The 17,718-nt window shown below is 57.0% G+C and overlaps 1 protein-coding gene across 2 annotated transcripts; it reads left to right on the plus strand.

Moving 5' to 3' along the window:
- Positions 1-1,523: 1,523 nt before the first annotated feature.
- SPART (spartin) lies at positions 1,524-17,530 on the plus strand. 2 transcript variants are annotated; one of them, XM_075562745.1, is made up of 9 exons: positions 1,524-1,649; positions 6,142-6,899; positions 7,467-7,664; positions 8,864-9,001; positions 9,890-10,013; positions 10,860-11,054; positions 11,854-12,012; positions 12,097-12,187; positions 16,071-17,530. In XM_075562745.1, the coding sequence occupies exons 2-9, from the start codon at positions 6,144-6,146 to the stop codon at positions 16,378-16,380; spliced, it is 1,971 nt and encodes a 656-aa protein (XP_075418860.1). In that variant the 5' UTR covers positions 1,524-1,649; positions 6,142-6,143; the 3' UTR covers positions 16,381-17,530. The 2 variants fall into 2 exon arrangements, with proteins under 2 accessions (XP_075418860.1, XP_075418859.1); XM_075562744.1 differs by lacking the exon at positions 1,524-1,649 and adding an exon at positions 1,735-2,038.
- Positions 17,531-17,718: the final 188 nt, after the last annotated feature.

Genomic DNA, 17,718 nt, shown 5'->3' on the forward strand with positions numbered 1-17,718 from the left:
TTTGGTGCTCTCCCTTGAGATATTCAAAAGCAGATATTCAATGGCTGACATAACCCACCTTCATTGTTTCTGGTGACGCTTCCCAAAGCGGCCCATATAAAATCATCATTACACTATTTTAGGTGTTTCTCTAAGTCATATAAAGGAGCCATGGTGGTACTGTGGCTCAGGCACTGGGCTGCTAACAAAGAGGTCCTTGGTTCAAATCCACCGGCTGTGATTTGATGAGATGAGGCTGTCGCCTGTAAAGAGCCAGTCTTCGGAACGCTGTACGTGGTTGCTTTAAATTGGAATTGACCCAGTGGAAGTGAATTTGGGTTGGGTTTTCTAAGCAATTTAGGTTTTTGACATTACCATTCTTAGGCAAGTTTATCTTGGTTTTAATTTTTGGTAAGGTCTCTCTAAGGGAGACAGACAAGGCTGTCTGCTCGTCAAGGTGTAATGCCTGGGACCCCCAGGGGCAGGTCTGCTCTTCAGTAGGGTTATTGGGAGCCAGCAGGGGCTCCATGGCCATGAGCTCAGGTTTGAGCGCTCGCTACCAGCCTAGGAGGGTTGGCACGTTGCTTACCTGCTCTCGGGTATCAGCAGTGTAAGTTTTTCGTTGTTTTTTTTTTTGGTATCCACAGATGCTGGTACAAACTCAGATGCAGCCCAAGCTACGGTGCCATAGCGGTCACATTTGGGGCCGCTAACTGCCAAGGTCAGCAGTTCCAAGCGCGGCTTCTACTGCTGTGAAGAGTTAGCCTCGGGACACCACGGGCAACCCTATTCTGCCCCATAGGGTCGCCATGGGCCTTGGGAGAGTTTTTAGCACTGTGAGTGGGGATTTGTCATGGACTGCTGTGGGGTGCCCTGGCACTCACCCCGAGTCTGGGAGACAGGAGGCGCCATCTCCGCCGGTGACTTTATGACAGCGAAATGCGCGAGGTCACCACTGTGGTTTCCCCTGAGATTCTGGTCCCAGAATTGCAAGATGAGACCATCGTTTTCTTTTGAAGCTTGGTTAACGAGCGAGACTAGGAATCTGATCGCTCCCATCCTGCCCGCTTACCAGCGGAGCTCTTTTCAGTTTTGCGCTACGAGGACCTGTCTGGAAAGGGAAGCCGGCCTGTTGCTTAGGGGCTCCCTGTTGGGCTGCTAACCAGCTGCTGGGTGGGAGCAGGGCGAAGCTGCTACGCAGAGACTTCGTCTCAGAAACCATCAGTCACGAGGTCAGGGTGGCGGGAAGGATGGCGGCCACTACTCCCCCCGTCCCCCATTTCCTTCGTCTCCCAGAGGCTTCGATCGCAGGTCCCGGGGTCCTGGCGGGTTGACCCCCGGCTCTACTTGAAGATCAGCACGGCCAGAATCTAGGCTGGGGGTGGGGGGCAGTTAGGGGTCAGGGAGGCGGCAGGAAGGCAGACGCAGGGCAGGCCGCGACCCTAAGGCCTGCCGTGATTGGTCGGCGTCCGCTCGTGACGTGGCAGTGGCGCGCCACGCCGGGGAGGCGCAGTGACCCCGTGGCGCGGCCCGGTGACGTGTCCGGAGCGCGCCGAGGACCTGAGGGGGCGGGGGTGAGCCTCCCACCGGTCGGGCTGTGCGAGGAGCGGTCCCTGGCTGCGGAGGCCGGTTGGGAGCTGGAGTGAGGCCCCGACCTCTGCAAGGCCAAGGTGGGGGTGGGCGGCGGGCGGGAGGGCTTGGCGCCTCCTGGGCACCGGGGTCCTGCGGTGGGCAGCGCCCCTCCCCCGTGGTGGACTGCCAAATCCCGCCCCCCGCCACGGCGGCCCCGCCCCGCCGGCCCCGCCCTGGGCTGCGGCCTCCCGAGTTGCAGCTTTTGTCCAGGGTCGGCGGCCTCCAACTGCGGCTCTGCTGGCGACGGCCTGCGCAGGCTTTCCCCTTCGCGACACGGCCCCACGAGCCCCGGAGGCGCAGTTGTAGGCTCGCCACCGCTAGGCCTGAGTTCGAAACCACCTGCGGCTCCGTCTGCTCTCGTAAAGAGCCAGTCTCGGGAACCCACCCTGTCCTAGGGTCACTATGAGTCAGAATCCACTCGATGGAGGTGAGTTGGGTGTTTTGAATGAAGACCTGTAGGACCCTTGGTGGCGCAGCGGTATGCGTCAGGCTGCTCGCAGCAAGGTCCGCGATTTGAAAGGACCAGCGGCTGCTCAGGAGTCACTCGGATACCTACTCCCATGAAGCATTACATTTAGGGGCGCCGTAAGTTGGAGTCGACTCGATGGCAGGGAGTCTCAGGTTTTTTTTAAAGCTCCGGTGAATAAGCACTTGTTCGGCCTAGTGTGGGGAGACTTGTGCGGTGACGCGGCTCGGTGCGTGACTGGGCCAGCGTGGTTTTCCGCCATCTCCGTGGCTTAAAGCGCCGAGGTCAATACTGGTTGCCCCCCTGAAATTTCAGCCTCCAGAGTTGCAAGATGAGACCACTGTTTTCTTTGAAAATTTTTGAAAAGGGCGGGGTGGGGTGGGGGTAGGTAAGGCTAGAAATCCCCTCCCCCACTATGGTATTACACTGAGCGCGCGTTTCAGATTTGCACTCTGACTAGGATGTGAAATGGGAGGCCAGTCTCATCTAGTTGCTGCATGTTGTGCTGATAACCTAAGGTTGGTGGTTCAAACCCATCAGCTGCTGGGTGGGGGAAGGGTGAGGCTGCTCCTGGAAAGATTTGGTTTCAGAAACTCCCTGAATCAGGATGGGATCAGTGATGTGGGCTGAGCTGCCTTTTTGTTGCTTTTAATATATCAGAAAAGGTCTGCCAGGCAACAGAAGACGCCTCTTTGCAGTTGTTGGGGTGGGCTTCCCTGCCTGGAAGCCTCCTCCCTTAACTGCAGGGAGGTACCCACCTACTGCCGTCTGGGGTTATTCCGACTTGGAGCACCTGGTACAGTATCTGAGGCTGTCAGTCTATGAGTGCAGACAGCCCCATCTTTCTCAGCAGCTGGTGGGTCTGAATCTCTGACGTGGTGGTTCAAAAGCCAATGCCCCATCCAATAGCATCAGGTAGAACTCTTCTTCAGGAGCATGGTGGTTGTGGGATCCCTGAGGCAGCTAAGCAGCTGGGATTAAGGGGTGCTTCAGAACTTTACTTTCCTAAGTGCACAAAAGCCCCACAGCTGCATGCACGGTGGGTCTCCAGAACCGGTTTGGGTGTGCAGCTAGCTCTCTTGTGACCCCATCTGTTCTCATTTCTTACAAATGAAGGCTTGTGGGGGGCCATGTGATCTGAGGTGGGCAAGTCTGCCTCCTGTTGTTATCCTTCAAGATCAAGACAGGAGCCTAGAGATAAGACAGGACTTTCCATAGGGAGAGTCACCCCGTATGCCTCCGCCCCTTATGGAAAGAAGGCACCTTCCCCTGGTGGCGCACTAGGCAAGCAAGCATAGTGTCTGGCTGCTTGCTCTGCAGAAGAAAGACCAGTTAGTCTTCCCATGCAAAGATTAACCAACCCACCCTCCGGGCTTCCCTTGCCCAAGCCTTCCCCATGCTCTGCCCCCCTCCTCGTATGCCTCCTTCACTCCCTGTTCCAGAGTAAGAGCCACACAAGCCCGGACACACAGTGGTGAGCCCATTCCCACTCAGCGGCCCTCCAGGACAGAGGAGAGCTGAGAACTGCCCCTTTGCGCTTCCCAGGCTGCCATCCTGCAGCTCTGAGGACCACCTTCAGGGTCAGCCACCTGGTGCTTAACCCCCTGCACCACCAGGGATCCTGTCTGTATAGATGTCAGCCTTGGAAACCCCACAGGGGCAGTGCTACTCTGCCCCAGGGCCCGGAGTGAGTCAGCAACAGTCACAAAAAATTAAAAACCAACACCTTGTTAGACATCATCTTGCTTGTCACTGAAGACTCTGAGTCTGTTTGGACTTTACTTAGACTATTTTATTAGAAACTTGTTTCTGAATCGAAGCAGGAAAAAGCCTGGGCTTGACTGTAAGGGCTTCACTTCAGCTGCTGAGAGGTTCTCTCCCTGCTGGAGTCCCTCCACCCCCCTCCCCCTCCTCTCCCTTCCCCTCCCCTCTCCTGTATATACAGGAAGCCACCTTGCTTCCCACCCTCTAGGGCCCCTGTCCTGCCTCCCTCCCCCGCTGATAGGAGCGTGGTGGGAGTGTGAGGGTTAGAGTCCACCAGACAGCTGCTGGAGCCTGTCAGACCACAGAGAGAGAGAGAGAGAGAGAGAGAAAGCGCGCGCGCGCGAGCTGGCTGTGGGTGAACCAGTCTTTAAACCAAGCTCCTTGAACCCGGGCTACCATCCAGGCTGCAACCAACAGTCCCAAGTCTAGGGGGTTTGAATCTGGGGGTTTCTGGCAGCACTGCCTGCGCTGCAGGCTTTTTGGGTGGCAGGGTCTGGAGAGGAAAGAGTTGAGGATGCTAGCTGTGAGCTTCCAGGTGCTGCGGGGTGTGGGCATATCTGGTGAACAGGGTGCTACCAGGCCAGATTCTGATTCCTGGCCGCCGGAGGGTTTTCCCAGCCACGTCTTGGCGGGAGCAGATCACCCAGCCTGCCTGCCTGCCTCTGAGCCACTGCTGGGTGCGTGTGCACTGCCAGCAGCCAAGTGCTTACCCACGGCACCTCCCAGCTTCTTGAGGGCCACCCCCTCGTAGTGCTGCTCAGGTGGATGGTCCCACTACAAGTTTACGTTGTAGTGCAGTCACCAGCTTTCTTGATGTGGCCATCGCCTTCCTCCCTCTGCCCACAGATGCTCTTTCTGTAGCGCCTGCCGCCTGGCCGCTTTATCTCCCAGGAGAGGAGCAGGAATGCTGACACCAGGTGGACGCTAGAGTGGAAGGGTCTGCTGGGAGTGAGCATGCTTGCTCAGCCCCGTGGGTGGGGTCATCATGACAGGCATTTCTCCCGCTCGTCAGAGGGCCTGGGCCTGGGAGGGGTTTATTCGGATAAACATTAGGTGTCTAGAAACTTGTGTGGAAAATGGAATGGGGGAAGATGATAGAGATTTTCCACATGGTTCTGTGAAGCCACCTCCTTGTTAACAGGCCAAAAGTAGGGCTGGGAAATCTCTGTCTGTGCCCCAGCTGAAGGACCTTTTCTGACACCGGAAAGAGTTTGGCTGGAGAAGCTACACCCCCCCCCCCGTGCTCCCCCAGCAGTACACCTCAGAGCAGCCGGGGGAGGGTTGTGCAGGGGCCTGGTGACCCTAACCCCCAGCAAGCATAGTGGCTGGCTGCAGCTGGGGACCCTGGGGGTGCAGTGGGGAGGTGCTGCTACTGCTAAGGTGACCAGATTTTAACATTGGTAAAGCGGGACATCATTGATAAAAGTCATATCCTGGCGAAATAGCCACATGGCAGCCGAAAACCATATACCCTAGCTTGTCGTGCATTCTTTCAAAAAACCGGGACTTTTAAAAAATGCTGCAGGACGCAGGAAAAATTGTTAAAAATCTGGACTTCCCTGCCCAAAGCGGGACGTCTGGTCACCTTATGCTACTCCCCCCAAGGTCAGCGGGTCCAGCCCACCAGCCAGTCATAGACTCACGGGGGAGGTTCTATATCCCTTATGGGACTGTGGCCCTTAGATCTCGGTATGAGTCTCCCCTTGAGGTCACAGAATTTAGGGTCTGTTTCTTGGCTTGAATCTCCCCCAGGAGTCATGAAGGCAGGGGAGGGTCTGAATCTCATGGTGGGTCTCCCCCAGGAGTCATGGAAGGGGGAGTCTATCTCACTGTGGTTGCCTCCAGGAGTCACACAATTGGGGGGGGGATTGTTTTTATCTCTGGTGGAGATTGGCAAGAGGACAGGCCCAAGTGTTCTCTTTAACTGTGTGTCCACTGATGTCCTGCCTCTTGCCCATGGCCTCTCCCTCCCCGCCAACACGCTGGGTGCTTTGGTTCCACCCACAGAACTTGATGGCACAGCCTGCCCCCTGTGTCACCTGGTGAGGAGATTGGCCTTGTTCCCTGAGATCTCCGGGTCTGTGACTGGAACGGGTGTGGGGAGCAAGGCCAGCTGTGGACATATTCCTCAGATTTGGGGGTACCCCGTCAGGGCAGCGGCTTTGGTCAGGGAACTGGATGGTGGGAATGGGTACGGGTGGGAGGCAGTGGTCTAAGGCTGAGGGAGGTACAGAGGACCATGGGCAGGCCGGCTGGCAGTCACAGGCAGCCTTCACGGGGGTGCCTTTGCTGTTTTGCAGACATGGATCGGGAGCTCCCCAGTGGAGCGGCCCCTGAGGTGGAGCAGGTGCGCGAGGCCTACGAGAAAGCCTTCTGGTTTGTCAACGAGGGGCTGAGCGCGGACGAGGAGGGACGGAAAGGTGACGCCCGGGGCCACTACCGGCAGGGACTGGGGCACCTGCTCCACGGCCTCAGCATACCCATAGCACCTGGGCCCGAGCAGGATCTGGCGCGGCAGATGCAGCAGAAGATGCGGGAGATGCTGCAGAACGTGCGTGGCCGCCTGGAGATCCTGGACAAGGGGCTGGCCGCCTCGCTGCGCCAGGAGCTGCATGACGTGCCCCGCCTCTACCCCCAGTTCCCCCCCAAGGAGGCCCCACCTCCACCCCCTGCGGATGCCCCTGAGGCCAGCTCAGCCGAGGAGGCTGGGGCAGTGGCTGGGGCCTCCCCTACATTGGCCAGCCGGCCTGCCGAGGCGCCGCCGGCCTACACGCCCCAGGCGGCTGAGGGCCACCAAACGGTGTCCTACGGCACTGACTCGGGAGAGTACGCCTCCCTGGGGGAGAATTTCTACGGGAACCACTCGCAGCCACCACCCCTGGAGAGCCTGGGGCTGGACGCCGATGAGCTGATTCTGATCCCCAGCGGGGTCCAGATCTTCTTTGTCAACCCTGCTGGCGAGGTCAGCGCGCCCTCCTACCCCGGCTACCTGCGCATCGTCCGCTTCCTGGACAGCTCACTGGACACTGTGCTCCGCCGCCCACCTGGCTTCCTCCAGGTACGCCTCAGGCTGCAGCAGCCCCACCCCTCCCTGTGTCCTTGTGTCCCTTCCTCCCCCTCAGTGTGCCAGTTGTAACAGTCCAGGAGGGTGGGGTGAGTTCCGGTCCTGGAGCAGGAAAGCCTGCTTGACCTGCCCGTTAGGCCACGCGCAGTGTCTCCTCTCTAGTGTGCAGAGTTGCCCTGAGGGAGGCTTCTATGCTTTCTCCTTTGCGTGTTCCAGTCCTGTCCCTTCCCCGCACCCCCAGAGCCTCCCATTTATGTGACTTGAGGACGCAGCTGTCAGTACCCCCAGAGGTCATCTGGATCCAGCCCTGCCCCCTCGGCCTTGTCCTGGGGCTGGGTGGTGGCCCTGGGTGCTCTGCAGAGCAAAGGGCCAGCAGCTTGTTTCGGGCAGGTGAAGGGTGTGAGCCTTGTCTGTGGCGTCCCAGTTGCCGTTGCTCTAAGTCTGGGCCTTTTCAGGGTCTCCTCCGCCCCCCCCCCGCCCCCTGGGGTCTCAGTGTGTTCACCTCAAGAGAGTCTGGCTGATTGTCACTCTGCTGTGTGTCCTGCTTCCCCATCCCCCCAGGTCTGCGACTGGCTGTACCCGCTGGTCCCTGACCGTTCCCCGGTTCTGAAATGCACAGCGGGTGCCTACATGTTCCCTGACACGATGCTGCAGGCCTCAGGCTGCTTCGTGGGTGTCGTCCTGTCCTCCGAGTTGCCCGAGGATGACAGGGACCTCTTTGAGGACCTGCTGAGGCAGATGTCGGACCTGCGGCTCCAGGTAATCTGGATGGCCCCCTCAGGATGGGGTGTGAGAGGGGGCCTGCCACCAGGCTCTTGGAAGTCTGCGCCCTGAGCCCCACTGCCCCTTTTTGCTATTGGCTGAGCCAGGCTGCTGCTCTCTGTTCTCTTCTGCTCAGCAATTGGGCATGTAGCAACCCCCCACCCCCAGCTTAGAGAAGGGGTGGGGCTAAGTGCACCGCTCATTCAGCCTCAGCCACCTTCGGGGCAGCGTTGAGCTAGCCCTGGTCGGGGCAGAGGCTGTCAAAGTGCAGGGGCAGACAGCCTCACCTCCCGTGGAAAAGAGGGAGGGTTGGACCCCTAGTCTCACAGTCCCCGCCTCACTCACAGCACCTGCAGGAGCAGCACAGAGTCAGCCTGTGCAGCATCTCATTCTCAGGCAGCAGAGCTTGGCTCAGCAGAAAGGGCTGCCCAGACCATGGCCACCATGCCACTCTGCTTGCTGGTGGGGAGCTGAGGCTCCTCTGCGGGAGCCCTGCCGCTCCTGATGTGCAGCCCAGGGCCCTTGGAGCCCCTCTGGCCCCGGTGGGCCATAGGAGGAAAGGGCAGCTGTACTGGGTTTTCAGTAAGTCCACTGCCACCTTCCTGAAGCCCCCGTTAACACTGCCCTGAATTTCTGTTACGTGAGCGTGCACACTCCCGCCTCACACACTACACAGGCTACATTCCAAAGACAAGGTCATTCCATGAAAATGCGCTACCTCAGATCACACCATGTCCCTGTCACCCACTGAGACTAAGGCCCTGCCCCCTTGGTGCGTGTCTATCACCCTCACAGCCACCCTGCCTGGCTTCCAGCCTTGGCCTCCTGAGGCTGGGCGAGCAGAGTGGCCAGATGGGAGGGTTTTTGTGGTTGTAAATGCGTGGCGTCCAGTGAGGGAGGAGGAGCTTCAGACTCCCGGGGTGGGTGGTGCTGCCCTCAGAAGCCCTCGTCCCTGTGGCTGCTCATGGTCATTTCCGACTGCGCAGCACCACTCACAAGGAGCCATGTGCCGTGGGCTCAAAGGCCTTGGGACCTGGTCTACGAACTGAGCGTCGCTGTCTCCTTGATGCGAAGCGTGCTGTCGGTGCCCACTCTGGTTGGGTGGGGGTGGAGGGCTCCTGCTCCCTGGCCCACAGAAGGAGCCCTGGTGCTGGAGGTAGGTGTCACACTGCCACGTGCCGTTTTCTCCTTCGCAGGCCAACTGGAACCGGGCAGAGAGCGGCGAGGATGAGTTTCAGATCCCAGGGAGAGCCAGGCCGTCTTCGGGCAGCGACGCACAGCCCTTGGGCCCAGGTGCTCGGGATGTGCGCCCAAAAGGGAAGCGAGGAAAGCAGGCATGTACCCGCAGGGCGGAGAGGGCCGGGCCAGGAGCTATCAGATTGGGCGGTTTGAGTGATCTTTCCCGGATGATGTGTTTGTCTCCTATGCTGGGTACTGCCCACCACCTTCTACCGCCATGAGTGTTGGGGTCCAGGCCTTCCCTGATGCAGGAGGCTGCTCCTACTGTGTCCATCCTGTGCCCCGTCCCTGCCACTGGTGGGTGTTGTCAGCATGCAGTGGTTTGTCTCATTGTCCTTTTCCTAGGAGCCGCGTGTAAAGGGCAAAGTTCAGATCTCTGACCTCATGAAATGTATTTGCAGTAGTGGGGACAGAGCAGGGAGCAGGTCTGTGTTGGCTGTGGACAGCAGACTGCAGAGTGGCCAGCGTAGGGGAGGACGCAGCAGGGAGCGGGTCTGTATGCGGGCTCTGATTTGCTGCCCAGGTGGCTTCTGCGTGGCCTTTGCCCGTGTCCAGGGAGATTGCACATCCCTGTTGAGTCTCTGAGCACCAGGGGACAGGAGGCCCCAGGGGCCTGCCCTCATGCAGGGGGCGAGTCCAGTCAGGAAAGTCTCGGGGCTCCGACCCCAGGCCCTCAGCATGACGCCCTCATGGAGGGGGGCCTGGTGCAGTAAGAGGAGGGAGGGTGCCCTGCTTGGGGTGGTGGGCTCCATGCCCCATTGGGAAGGCTGTGGCTTCCACTGAGCTGGGTGCTCTCGTGAGCAGGGCCGCTTTCTGCTGAGCCAGTGTGGGGCTTGCACTCAGCACGGGGACTAAGCAGGTCATCCCATGGGGTCCGTCCTCCCAGTGAATGTGGACAGGCTTGGGGGGCGGGGACTGGGACAGCCCCTCATGCTTGTTCTTCTGAGAGCCCCGCTCCCCCTCTGCCACACCCCCTGGTTCAGGCTAAGGATGGCACCAGTGAGGAAATCAACCTGGGCCACATGGTCCCCTGTGAGCCGGTGCCCGCCGAGAAATCCAAGCAGGTGCCTGAGTGGAGCGAGAAGGTGGCTCAGAACATTCTATCAGGTATGGGCTGCTGGGGACCATGCCAGGTGGGCCACGGACCTTCCTTGTGCTAGGTCAGAGTCAGGCCCGCCCTCCCAAGCAGTGAGTGGGACGTGCCGTGGGAGGGAGCCCATGTACCATATGTGCTTTGTGTATCACGTCTTGGTATTCAGAAGGACGCTCTGGAGTGTTCTGGTTTTCAGTGAGTACAGATTAGAAACAAACACAGAAGCTCCAAGGCGGCCCTGGGCTTGAGCGTCTTCGTCTGGCTCTCCTCTGTGCGAGGCAGCCAGACTCCGGCAGTCCTGAGCGCACAGGCTTCTCTCCTGTTCCTGCGCCACCCGCAGCAGGGCCAGCCAAGGGCCGGGCCTTGTGTAGTTTCCCCTTGATGCCGCTCACTCGTGAGAGCTTTGTGGCACCTAAGCGGAGCTCGCTGTCCTCCCCAGACCCCACTTTATGCTGTGCTGAGCCTTACACTGCTCTCCAGGAGGGGCGTCCAGCGTGCAGAGCTTGGAAGTTAGCTGGGGGAACTTCAGGGTTCTCAGCATGGGCAGACGGAGGGAGGTAGAGATCAGGCTTCCCACACAGACACCTCGCTTCCGAGGGTTTCCCTCCCACCCTGGCAGAGGGAGCATCACTCGGCTGAGGACACAAGGGACTCAGCCCTGGCAGTGCTGCTTCATCCCCTGCAGCCAGTGCCCAGCGCCTCCCCCCCCTCCCCCCCCCCGTGTGCCTGCCCCTGCACTTGGGGCCCTGCATGCTCCCCTGCAACAGGGTCTGTCCCCTCAGGCATCAGGCTGGTGGCCTCTCGGAGGCCAGTCGGAGGCACCAGGTCCTAATGGATGGGACCTGACTTTTTCTCGCTAGGTGCCTCCTGGGTGAGCTGGGGCTTAGTGAAAGGTGCGGAGTTCACGGGCAGAGCCATCCAGAAGGGCGCCTCCAAGCTGCGGGAGCGGATCCAGCCCGAGGAGAAGCCGGTGGAAGTCAGCCCAGCCGTGACCAAGGGCCTCCACATTGCCAAGCAGGCCAGTGGGGGCGCTGCCAAAGTCAGCCAGTTCCTGGGTAATGTGGCTCCTCGGAGGCTGGCCTGACCCTGCCCTTCTATCCGACCTCTCCCCCGTTCCCTGCCTGGGCCTGCAGTCGGCAGCACTGCCACCCTGTGACCCCTCCTTTTCTATCAGCTGCTGGTGCTCTGGTATGTGGATGGGGGTTGTGAGTCCTGAGGGAGAGGGACCTGCACCTGGGGCAGAGTCAGCAGAGTAGAAGGGCTCCTGGCATACCTGAGCGGGCTGTAGACGGTGGGGGACTCACGGCTGCTCACCAGCTGAAAAGGGGGACATGAAGGACGTGTTGAGGAGAGCTGGTGCTAATCTCTCCTGTGAAGACACGTCAGTCCGTCTGTCCGTCTCGAGGTGGTCAGATGCTCCTTAAAACAGACTCCCATTTAGTAAGGTGGTTTTTCTATTTTTGCTTTTGGTTGGTTTTTGGTACTCAACACTGTCTTGGTGGCACCAGACAGTGGTGAGATTCTTCTGAATCGTCTGTGTGTGGTTGCCGCCACTGTGGTACTGGGAAGCAGCTTCTGGACCTGGGGGCACACTCAGCGGGTCTTCCCTGGGGCCCCTGGTGAAGAGGGCAGGGCTTTGAAGCAGACCCCTGGGAGCTTGTGCTGGGGCCCCTGGTGAAGAGGGCAGGGCTTTGAAGCAGACCCCTGGGAGCTTGCACCTGTCTGAGTGCTGCGCTTCCCACTCAGTGCTCCTGAAGCGCCTGTGGGGGGTGGGGGGGGTGGATTCTGGGTGGGGGCTGAGCACGCGGGCACGGCTGTCCCAAGCTGAGCAGCCCCTGTGGTTTGTTGTGCCAGTGGATGGTGTCTGCTCCGTGGCGAACTGTGTTGGGAAGGAGCTGGCTCCCCACGTCAAGAAGCACGGGAGCAAGTTGGTCCCCGAGTCTCTGAGGAGGGACAGTGACGGGAAGTCGCCCTTGGATGGTGCCCTGGTGGTGGCAGCAAGCAGCGTGCAAGGTGATGACTGGGGTGTGTGTGGGGGATCAGCGGGGGGAGCGGGGCGGGATGCAGCCCGCTGACTGGGAAGCTCTGTCCTTGCAGGGTTCTCTACCGTCTGGCAGGGACTGGAGTGTGCGGCCAAGTGCATTGTCAGCAACGTGTCTGCGGAAACCGTGCAGACCGTCCGCTACAAGTGAGTCAGCCGCCTGCTTGGTGCTGAAACGCCTTCAGTGTCTTCTGGTGTGGAGCCTGATACCCAGCTGCCTTTCCATCCGCTCCTGAGACAATTGGAGGAGCGCATGCAGCCGTGACAAGTGGGCTTTGTGGCTTGCTCTTCATCGAAGCTTTTCCTCTGAAAAAGGGGCATGAGGCTGAGTGGGATAGAGCTGGGTGGGTAGGTAGCCCCCATGCCCTCCTGCTCCGATCAGGTGGGAAATTATGCTTCCCTGAGACTTTCAGACAGAAGAACGTGCAGTCACGCTGACGTGGCACAGGCCAAGCTCTGCTGGAGCTCCCAGTCAAGCCTCAGGTTTGTGCAGGGCCATGGTTCGCAGTGGGAGCTCAAAATCCGTTCATATCTCCATGTGAATCCTTCCTGCCCCCCAAATCTCTCAGGACAGTCACCAGCAGGGGGAGAGCTTGAAAGAGAGCGACCATTGCTCCAGCCCCAGGGGGACCTGCCTGGGTGTGCCACTGATGGGAAGCCACGTCCTGCTGTGTAGCTCACAGGGCCCTGATCCTGTCTTGTCAGCTCTTCTGTCTAGCGCAATGAATGGTCCTGCTCCCAACCCTGCAGGCGTGGTGCACTGCTTGGCCCAGTCCTGCTATTGTGGTGGTTCAAGAACCATAGCACAGGGTTGTGCCCTCTCATCAGGCTGGGTCAGTCTAGATGCCGAGCAGATCGTCAGAGAAGCTGGAGTGCGTGAAGAAGAGTGTGGTATTAGGATCAGAGGACAGCTTATTAACAGCCTGTGGTAAGCAAATGGCAGCACCTTGCTTGCAGGGAGTGAGGACTGGTGGCACTTAGTGATGAAGATCGAGGAGTGCAGCCTGTGTGGACTACGACTCGGTGCAAAGGTTCCAAGACTGAGGGGACATGTGTGAAACCAGCGTGGGACGTTAGATTTACTTGGGAGACGGCTCCTTGGCCAGCTGTCTGGACGAGACCCCTATTTGTTCTTGCTGCCCAGAAAGGACACCCAGTTGTAAGACATCATTGCTGTCACACGCAGGCACATTTGGCTGAGGATCGTTCAACAACGGTTGCAGCAGTCCACTGACAGGGCTGCCAGAGGTTGAGGCCAGATTCAGAAGAGGATGCGGAACAAGGGATGTCGTCTTTGATGCTAGGCTGATCCAGGCTGAAAGCAAATACCAGAAAGATCTTTACTTGTGTTTCATTAACTATGTCAAGGCATTCAACTCTGTGGACCTCAATAAACTATGGATAACCTTGAGAACGATGAGATTTCCAGAACCTACCGCTGTGCTCACACTGAAGCTGTGCGGGGATCAAGAGGCAGTTGTGCAAACCGAATCGGGGAAGGTGTGCGTCAGGGTTGTGTCTTCCCACCATACTTACTTACCTTGTTCGTGGAGCAACCTCTCCGAGAAGCTGGGTCATAGGGAGAATGTGGCGGCAGGGTGGAGGGAGGCTTATGAACGATCTGACCCGGCACAGGATAGCTCTTGCTTGCTGAAAGTGAGGGCTGAGGCACTTGATGGTGACGATGCAGGATCGCTGTCGTCAGCATGGATTACAACTCAATGTAAGACCAGAGTCCTCACAACAGGACTGCTAGGTAACTCCGCGATCAGTAGGGAAGAAGTTGAAGTTGTCAGGGGTTTTATCTTGGTTGGATCCAGAAGCAATGCTTGGAAGCAGCAGTCCAGAAATCAACAGATACATTGCACTGGGTAAGTCTGCTGCACAAGGCCTCCTCCTCAGGGTAGAAAAGCAAGGATGTTTGCGGACTCGGGTGTGCCTGACGCAAGATGGCCTCAGAGACGTGGAAGTTGGACAGTAAGGAGGACTGGATGACTGGCTTGGGGTACTGTGGGGAGCACGGAATGTCGCATGGGCGATGACAGAAGAAGCGCACCCAGGATACTTTTTAGAAATACAGTGGACCTTCCTCTCATGTAATTGACATGTTATCAGGAGACATGTCCTCCAACTCCTGGAAGAGGACCTCGCAGCTGGCAGAGAGGGTCTAAACACAAGAGCACCGGGGCGGTGAGGCTGGGCGCAGCCAGCTGCGGTTGTGCAGCAGCAGCTCGGTAGCACGTGACTCCTGCAACTTTTCAACAGTGGACAGGGTCGAGCGGTGGAAGAGCTCACTGAGCCTGTCTTTACCAAGATGCATTATAGAGATATTCATGTACACAAATGTTCTGTGGTGTTAGATGATTCTTATAACTAATAATGCAGATACAGTACATGGTGCACGTGTGGGCATGGGGCCAGGCAGATGAACTCTGTGAACCCTGCAGTGGGGATGGGTTGTGCCATCCTGCGAGCTTTGAAAAGTTCACAGCAGGGGACCTCTGTGCCATTGAGAGAGACAGACCCAGAGAGGAATCAGCCCCTGGAGGGGGAGGGCCTCTGACATGGCTGTCACTGATTCTCTAAAGCAGCTGATTGGGAGAGTCGGAAAATGAACCCCATGTACCCTGCCCGGGAGAGAGGGGATAAACGAGCAGAGAGTATGGTGCTGTCTCATGGGCTCATGAGAGACATGGCTGCTCTTTGGCTCTGATGCCTTCAGAACGCCAGTGCTGATAACCCATGGGAACAGCTCGGGGTGTCTGCAGTGTTTAGGTCATGGCCTTGGAGGGTTAGCCAGGGGAGTTTTAGTCTCGTTTTGGGTCAGGGAGGAGGTGAGCAGCATGGGGCAGCAGTAACCAAACCTGCTGGCTGTAATTACACCCCCTTCTACGTGGTACAACGCAGCTCCTCTCCCCTGACATTGCTTCCAGAGGAGGGCAGTGTGGCTTGACTAGACACAATCCCTTTCTGAATTCCCTCAGCGGTTTTAAAAGCCATTGTAATTGGAATGTTTATCTGCTGGTGGGCAATTTATATTTGTACCTAAAATTCTGCTTAATGTACTTGTTTCATTCCATTCAGTTGGTTTTGACTCAGTTAAATCTGCATCTTGCCTCTTAATATGTGTGCTGGTAGGCAGCTCCTTAAGTGCCAGGCTGCCACTAGCCAAAAGGTTGGTGGCTCAAACCCAGGTCACAGTGCAAAGGATGGGGCCATCTGCGGTCATGAGGGTGATCGCCCCAGAAACCATGCACAGGTTAGCTGTGAGCTGGAGTGAACGCCCCGGCAGCGGGTTTGGTTGGAGGGTGAAATTCTTTCCAGGCCTTGCTGTGGTGGGTCTGGCATGTGCTGGTCAGCGTGATTGTGGGCTTCCCTTGAGAGCTCGGTGCCAGTCCTGCCTGCCCTTTGACTCTTCTCAGGCGTGTCCTGGATCACCTCCCCCTTCCCATCCCGCTGCAGGCTGTTGAGTTCTAGGGATACAGGCAACAGCCCTCAGGCCAGTGAGTCCTGTCAGTTCTCGCTCCTGCTCGTCCCCACGGCAAAGCATGTCTCCAGCTGATGTGACTTCTGCTTCCGTGTGAGGGACCCCCAAGCTTGAGGATAATCTCTCTCGGATTCCACTTTCCTGAACATGCCTATTGCTTTGTCATGGTGCTTGGGTACCTTGGTGCTCAAGACGCTAAGGCACTCGGGGGTGGTTAGGGCAGGTATTATTGCAATTATTATGATTCATTCGAGAGACTTGTTATAAGTGCTTACACCACAAACCTAAATATGCAGCCTGCAAGTTGATTCTACCCGATAGCTGAGTGCTGTATCGAAAAGCACGGAGCACTGCCCCAGTGGGTCTCTGAGGCCTGGCCGGGGTCTGCCTGCCCATGGCGCAGTCACCGCACAGCAGGCCATCTGACCAGACCTCTGGTTTTCCTTGCCAGGAGGCATCCAGTAACTCTTTAATGTAGCTGGAGGGCGAGAAGTGCTGCCTGCCTGTTTATCATCGGAGTTCTTTTCCTCTTGTCTCCTGAAGGTACGGGCACCCCGCTGGGGAGGCCACGCATGATGCCGTGGACTCTGCTATTAACGTGGGCGTGACCGCCTTCAACATCAACAACATCGGCATCAAAGCCATGGTGAAGAAGACCGCCAAGCAGACGGGGCACACCATCCTGGATGAGTACAAGCTCGCCGATAATGCCGGAGCTGGAGCCGGTGTGAATGGGGCTGGGCACGAGGAGGAGCCGCTGGAGGGGACATCAGAGGAGAAGGAGCTGGAACAGGAGGAGGAGGAGGAGGAGCTGGAACAGAAGAAGAAGGAGAAGAAGGAGAAGGAGAAGTGACAGGTGGCGGGCCAGTGTCCCACCTCCACAACCCAAGCCTTACAGTGAGTGCAGTGTGTTCAACAGGCGAATGTGAATGTTTTCACAGAGGAAGCAGTATTTTTATAGATCTCCATCCATCCCTCTGGCCCTGCCCTCCTCTCTAAGGAAGAGAGGGGGACACAGTGTATTCTTGGTAGCTTTGTTGTTTCCCCTTCCTATGCGTGGCTGAGCTATTTTTGCAATCAAAATAACACTAACGGTGTGTGTACTTACAAACCTCATTAACCTAATGTTAGCCTAGTTTTGTACCTGCCATCTTTCAGAAAGCCAGAAGCAGGACTCCTCTGTTCCCAGGGAGATTGGCACTTGTAACCTCCGTTTTATTTATACTGGAAAAAAAAATGGCTGAGGATTGTGTCTCCTCTTTCTTTGTGTTTTTGTTTCATTTTGTTTAAGGTGCTTGCCTGTCAGTTTTCAGTACGTCAGCATTTTCATGCCCAGTTCATCATGGGCAGTAAGATGGGCATTGGGAGGCAGATGAGATTTGTTAACAATGACTTGGCTCCCACCTCGTCAGTAAATGGGATGGTAGCCCTTTTGATTTACAATTATCAGTGGATCTTCAAGCATTTTGCTCTAAGATTTTTATTGTAGACCTTTCAGGAGCTTTTGAAATTTTAGGGGTGTGATTGACAGGTTTCTATAGAAAAATTCAGTGTGATCATTACGCGCTTCATTGGACCAAAGAGTGTTATAACAAGTCATTTCACCTTACCTGTTTCTGTAGGTGTGTCCAACAGTCTAAAGCTTTGTAAACAGAAATGGAATTGTGTTTACTGACAGGACTCGATATTTTTAAAATTCCAGGAATTGTATTCTAAAGCAGAGGTGGTATTTACCATCCAGATAAAGAGCATGAAGGAACATAGGCCCAGTCAGTCCCGGCCACTGGGGCCTCCTAGATTTCACTGTGGCAGAAGATAGGCTTTTTATACAACTATAAGCTATAATAATGGAAGAAGATACCTACTGGCACTGTGATCTTTTTCATTGTTTCTGAAAGACGGAGACTGGTTTCCACAGCTGTACTCTAACTTTTCCTGAACTCCTGACTTGATTTGAAAATGTCTGCAGAGTGCACCTTGTGAATAAAAGCAGCTGTCTCTGTCTCCTGGCCTCTCAGGTGTGTTCATGGGAAATGTAATTTGGGGACACAAAGAATTGATGAGACCCCTTTCTAAGGCCATGGGACTACAGTGATAAAATGGAAAGCAAATCTAATTGGTGAACGGTTCCAGTCAGTCCTCTGCCTTTAGTAGGTTTACGAAGCCTTGACATCTGTAAAGCTGGCTCAGC

Source organism: Tenrec ecaudatus, chromosome 11, assembly GCF_050624435.1.
Source record: "Tenrec ecaudatus isolate mTenEca1 chromosome 11, mTenEca1.hap1, whole genome shotgun sequence".
In the NCBI taxonomy this organism is placed as follows: domain Eukaryota; kingdom Metazoa; phylum Chordata; class Mammalia; order Afrosoricida; family Tenrecidae; genus Tenrec; species Tenrec ecaudatus.

What these genes read in the sequence shown, in the direction of transcription:
- SPART (XM_075562744.1), top strand. Translation starts at nt 2,014, where the DNA reads ATGAGTCAGAATCCACTCGATGGAG. An exon ending in AAGGGAAGCGAGGAAAGCAG is followed by an intron (nt 9,002 to 9,889) that starts GCATGTACCCGC and finishes CCCCTGGTTCAG; the next exon opens with GCTAAGGATGGCACCAGTGA. An exon ending in GTGCAGACCGTCCGCTACAA is followed by an intron (nt 12,188 to 16,070) that starts GTGAGTCAGCCG and finishes TGTCTCCTGAAG; the next exon opens with GTACGGGCACCCCGCTGGGG.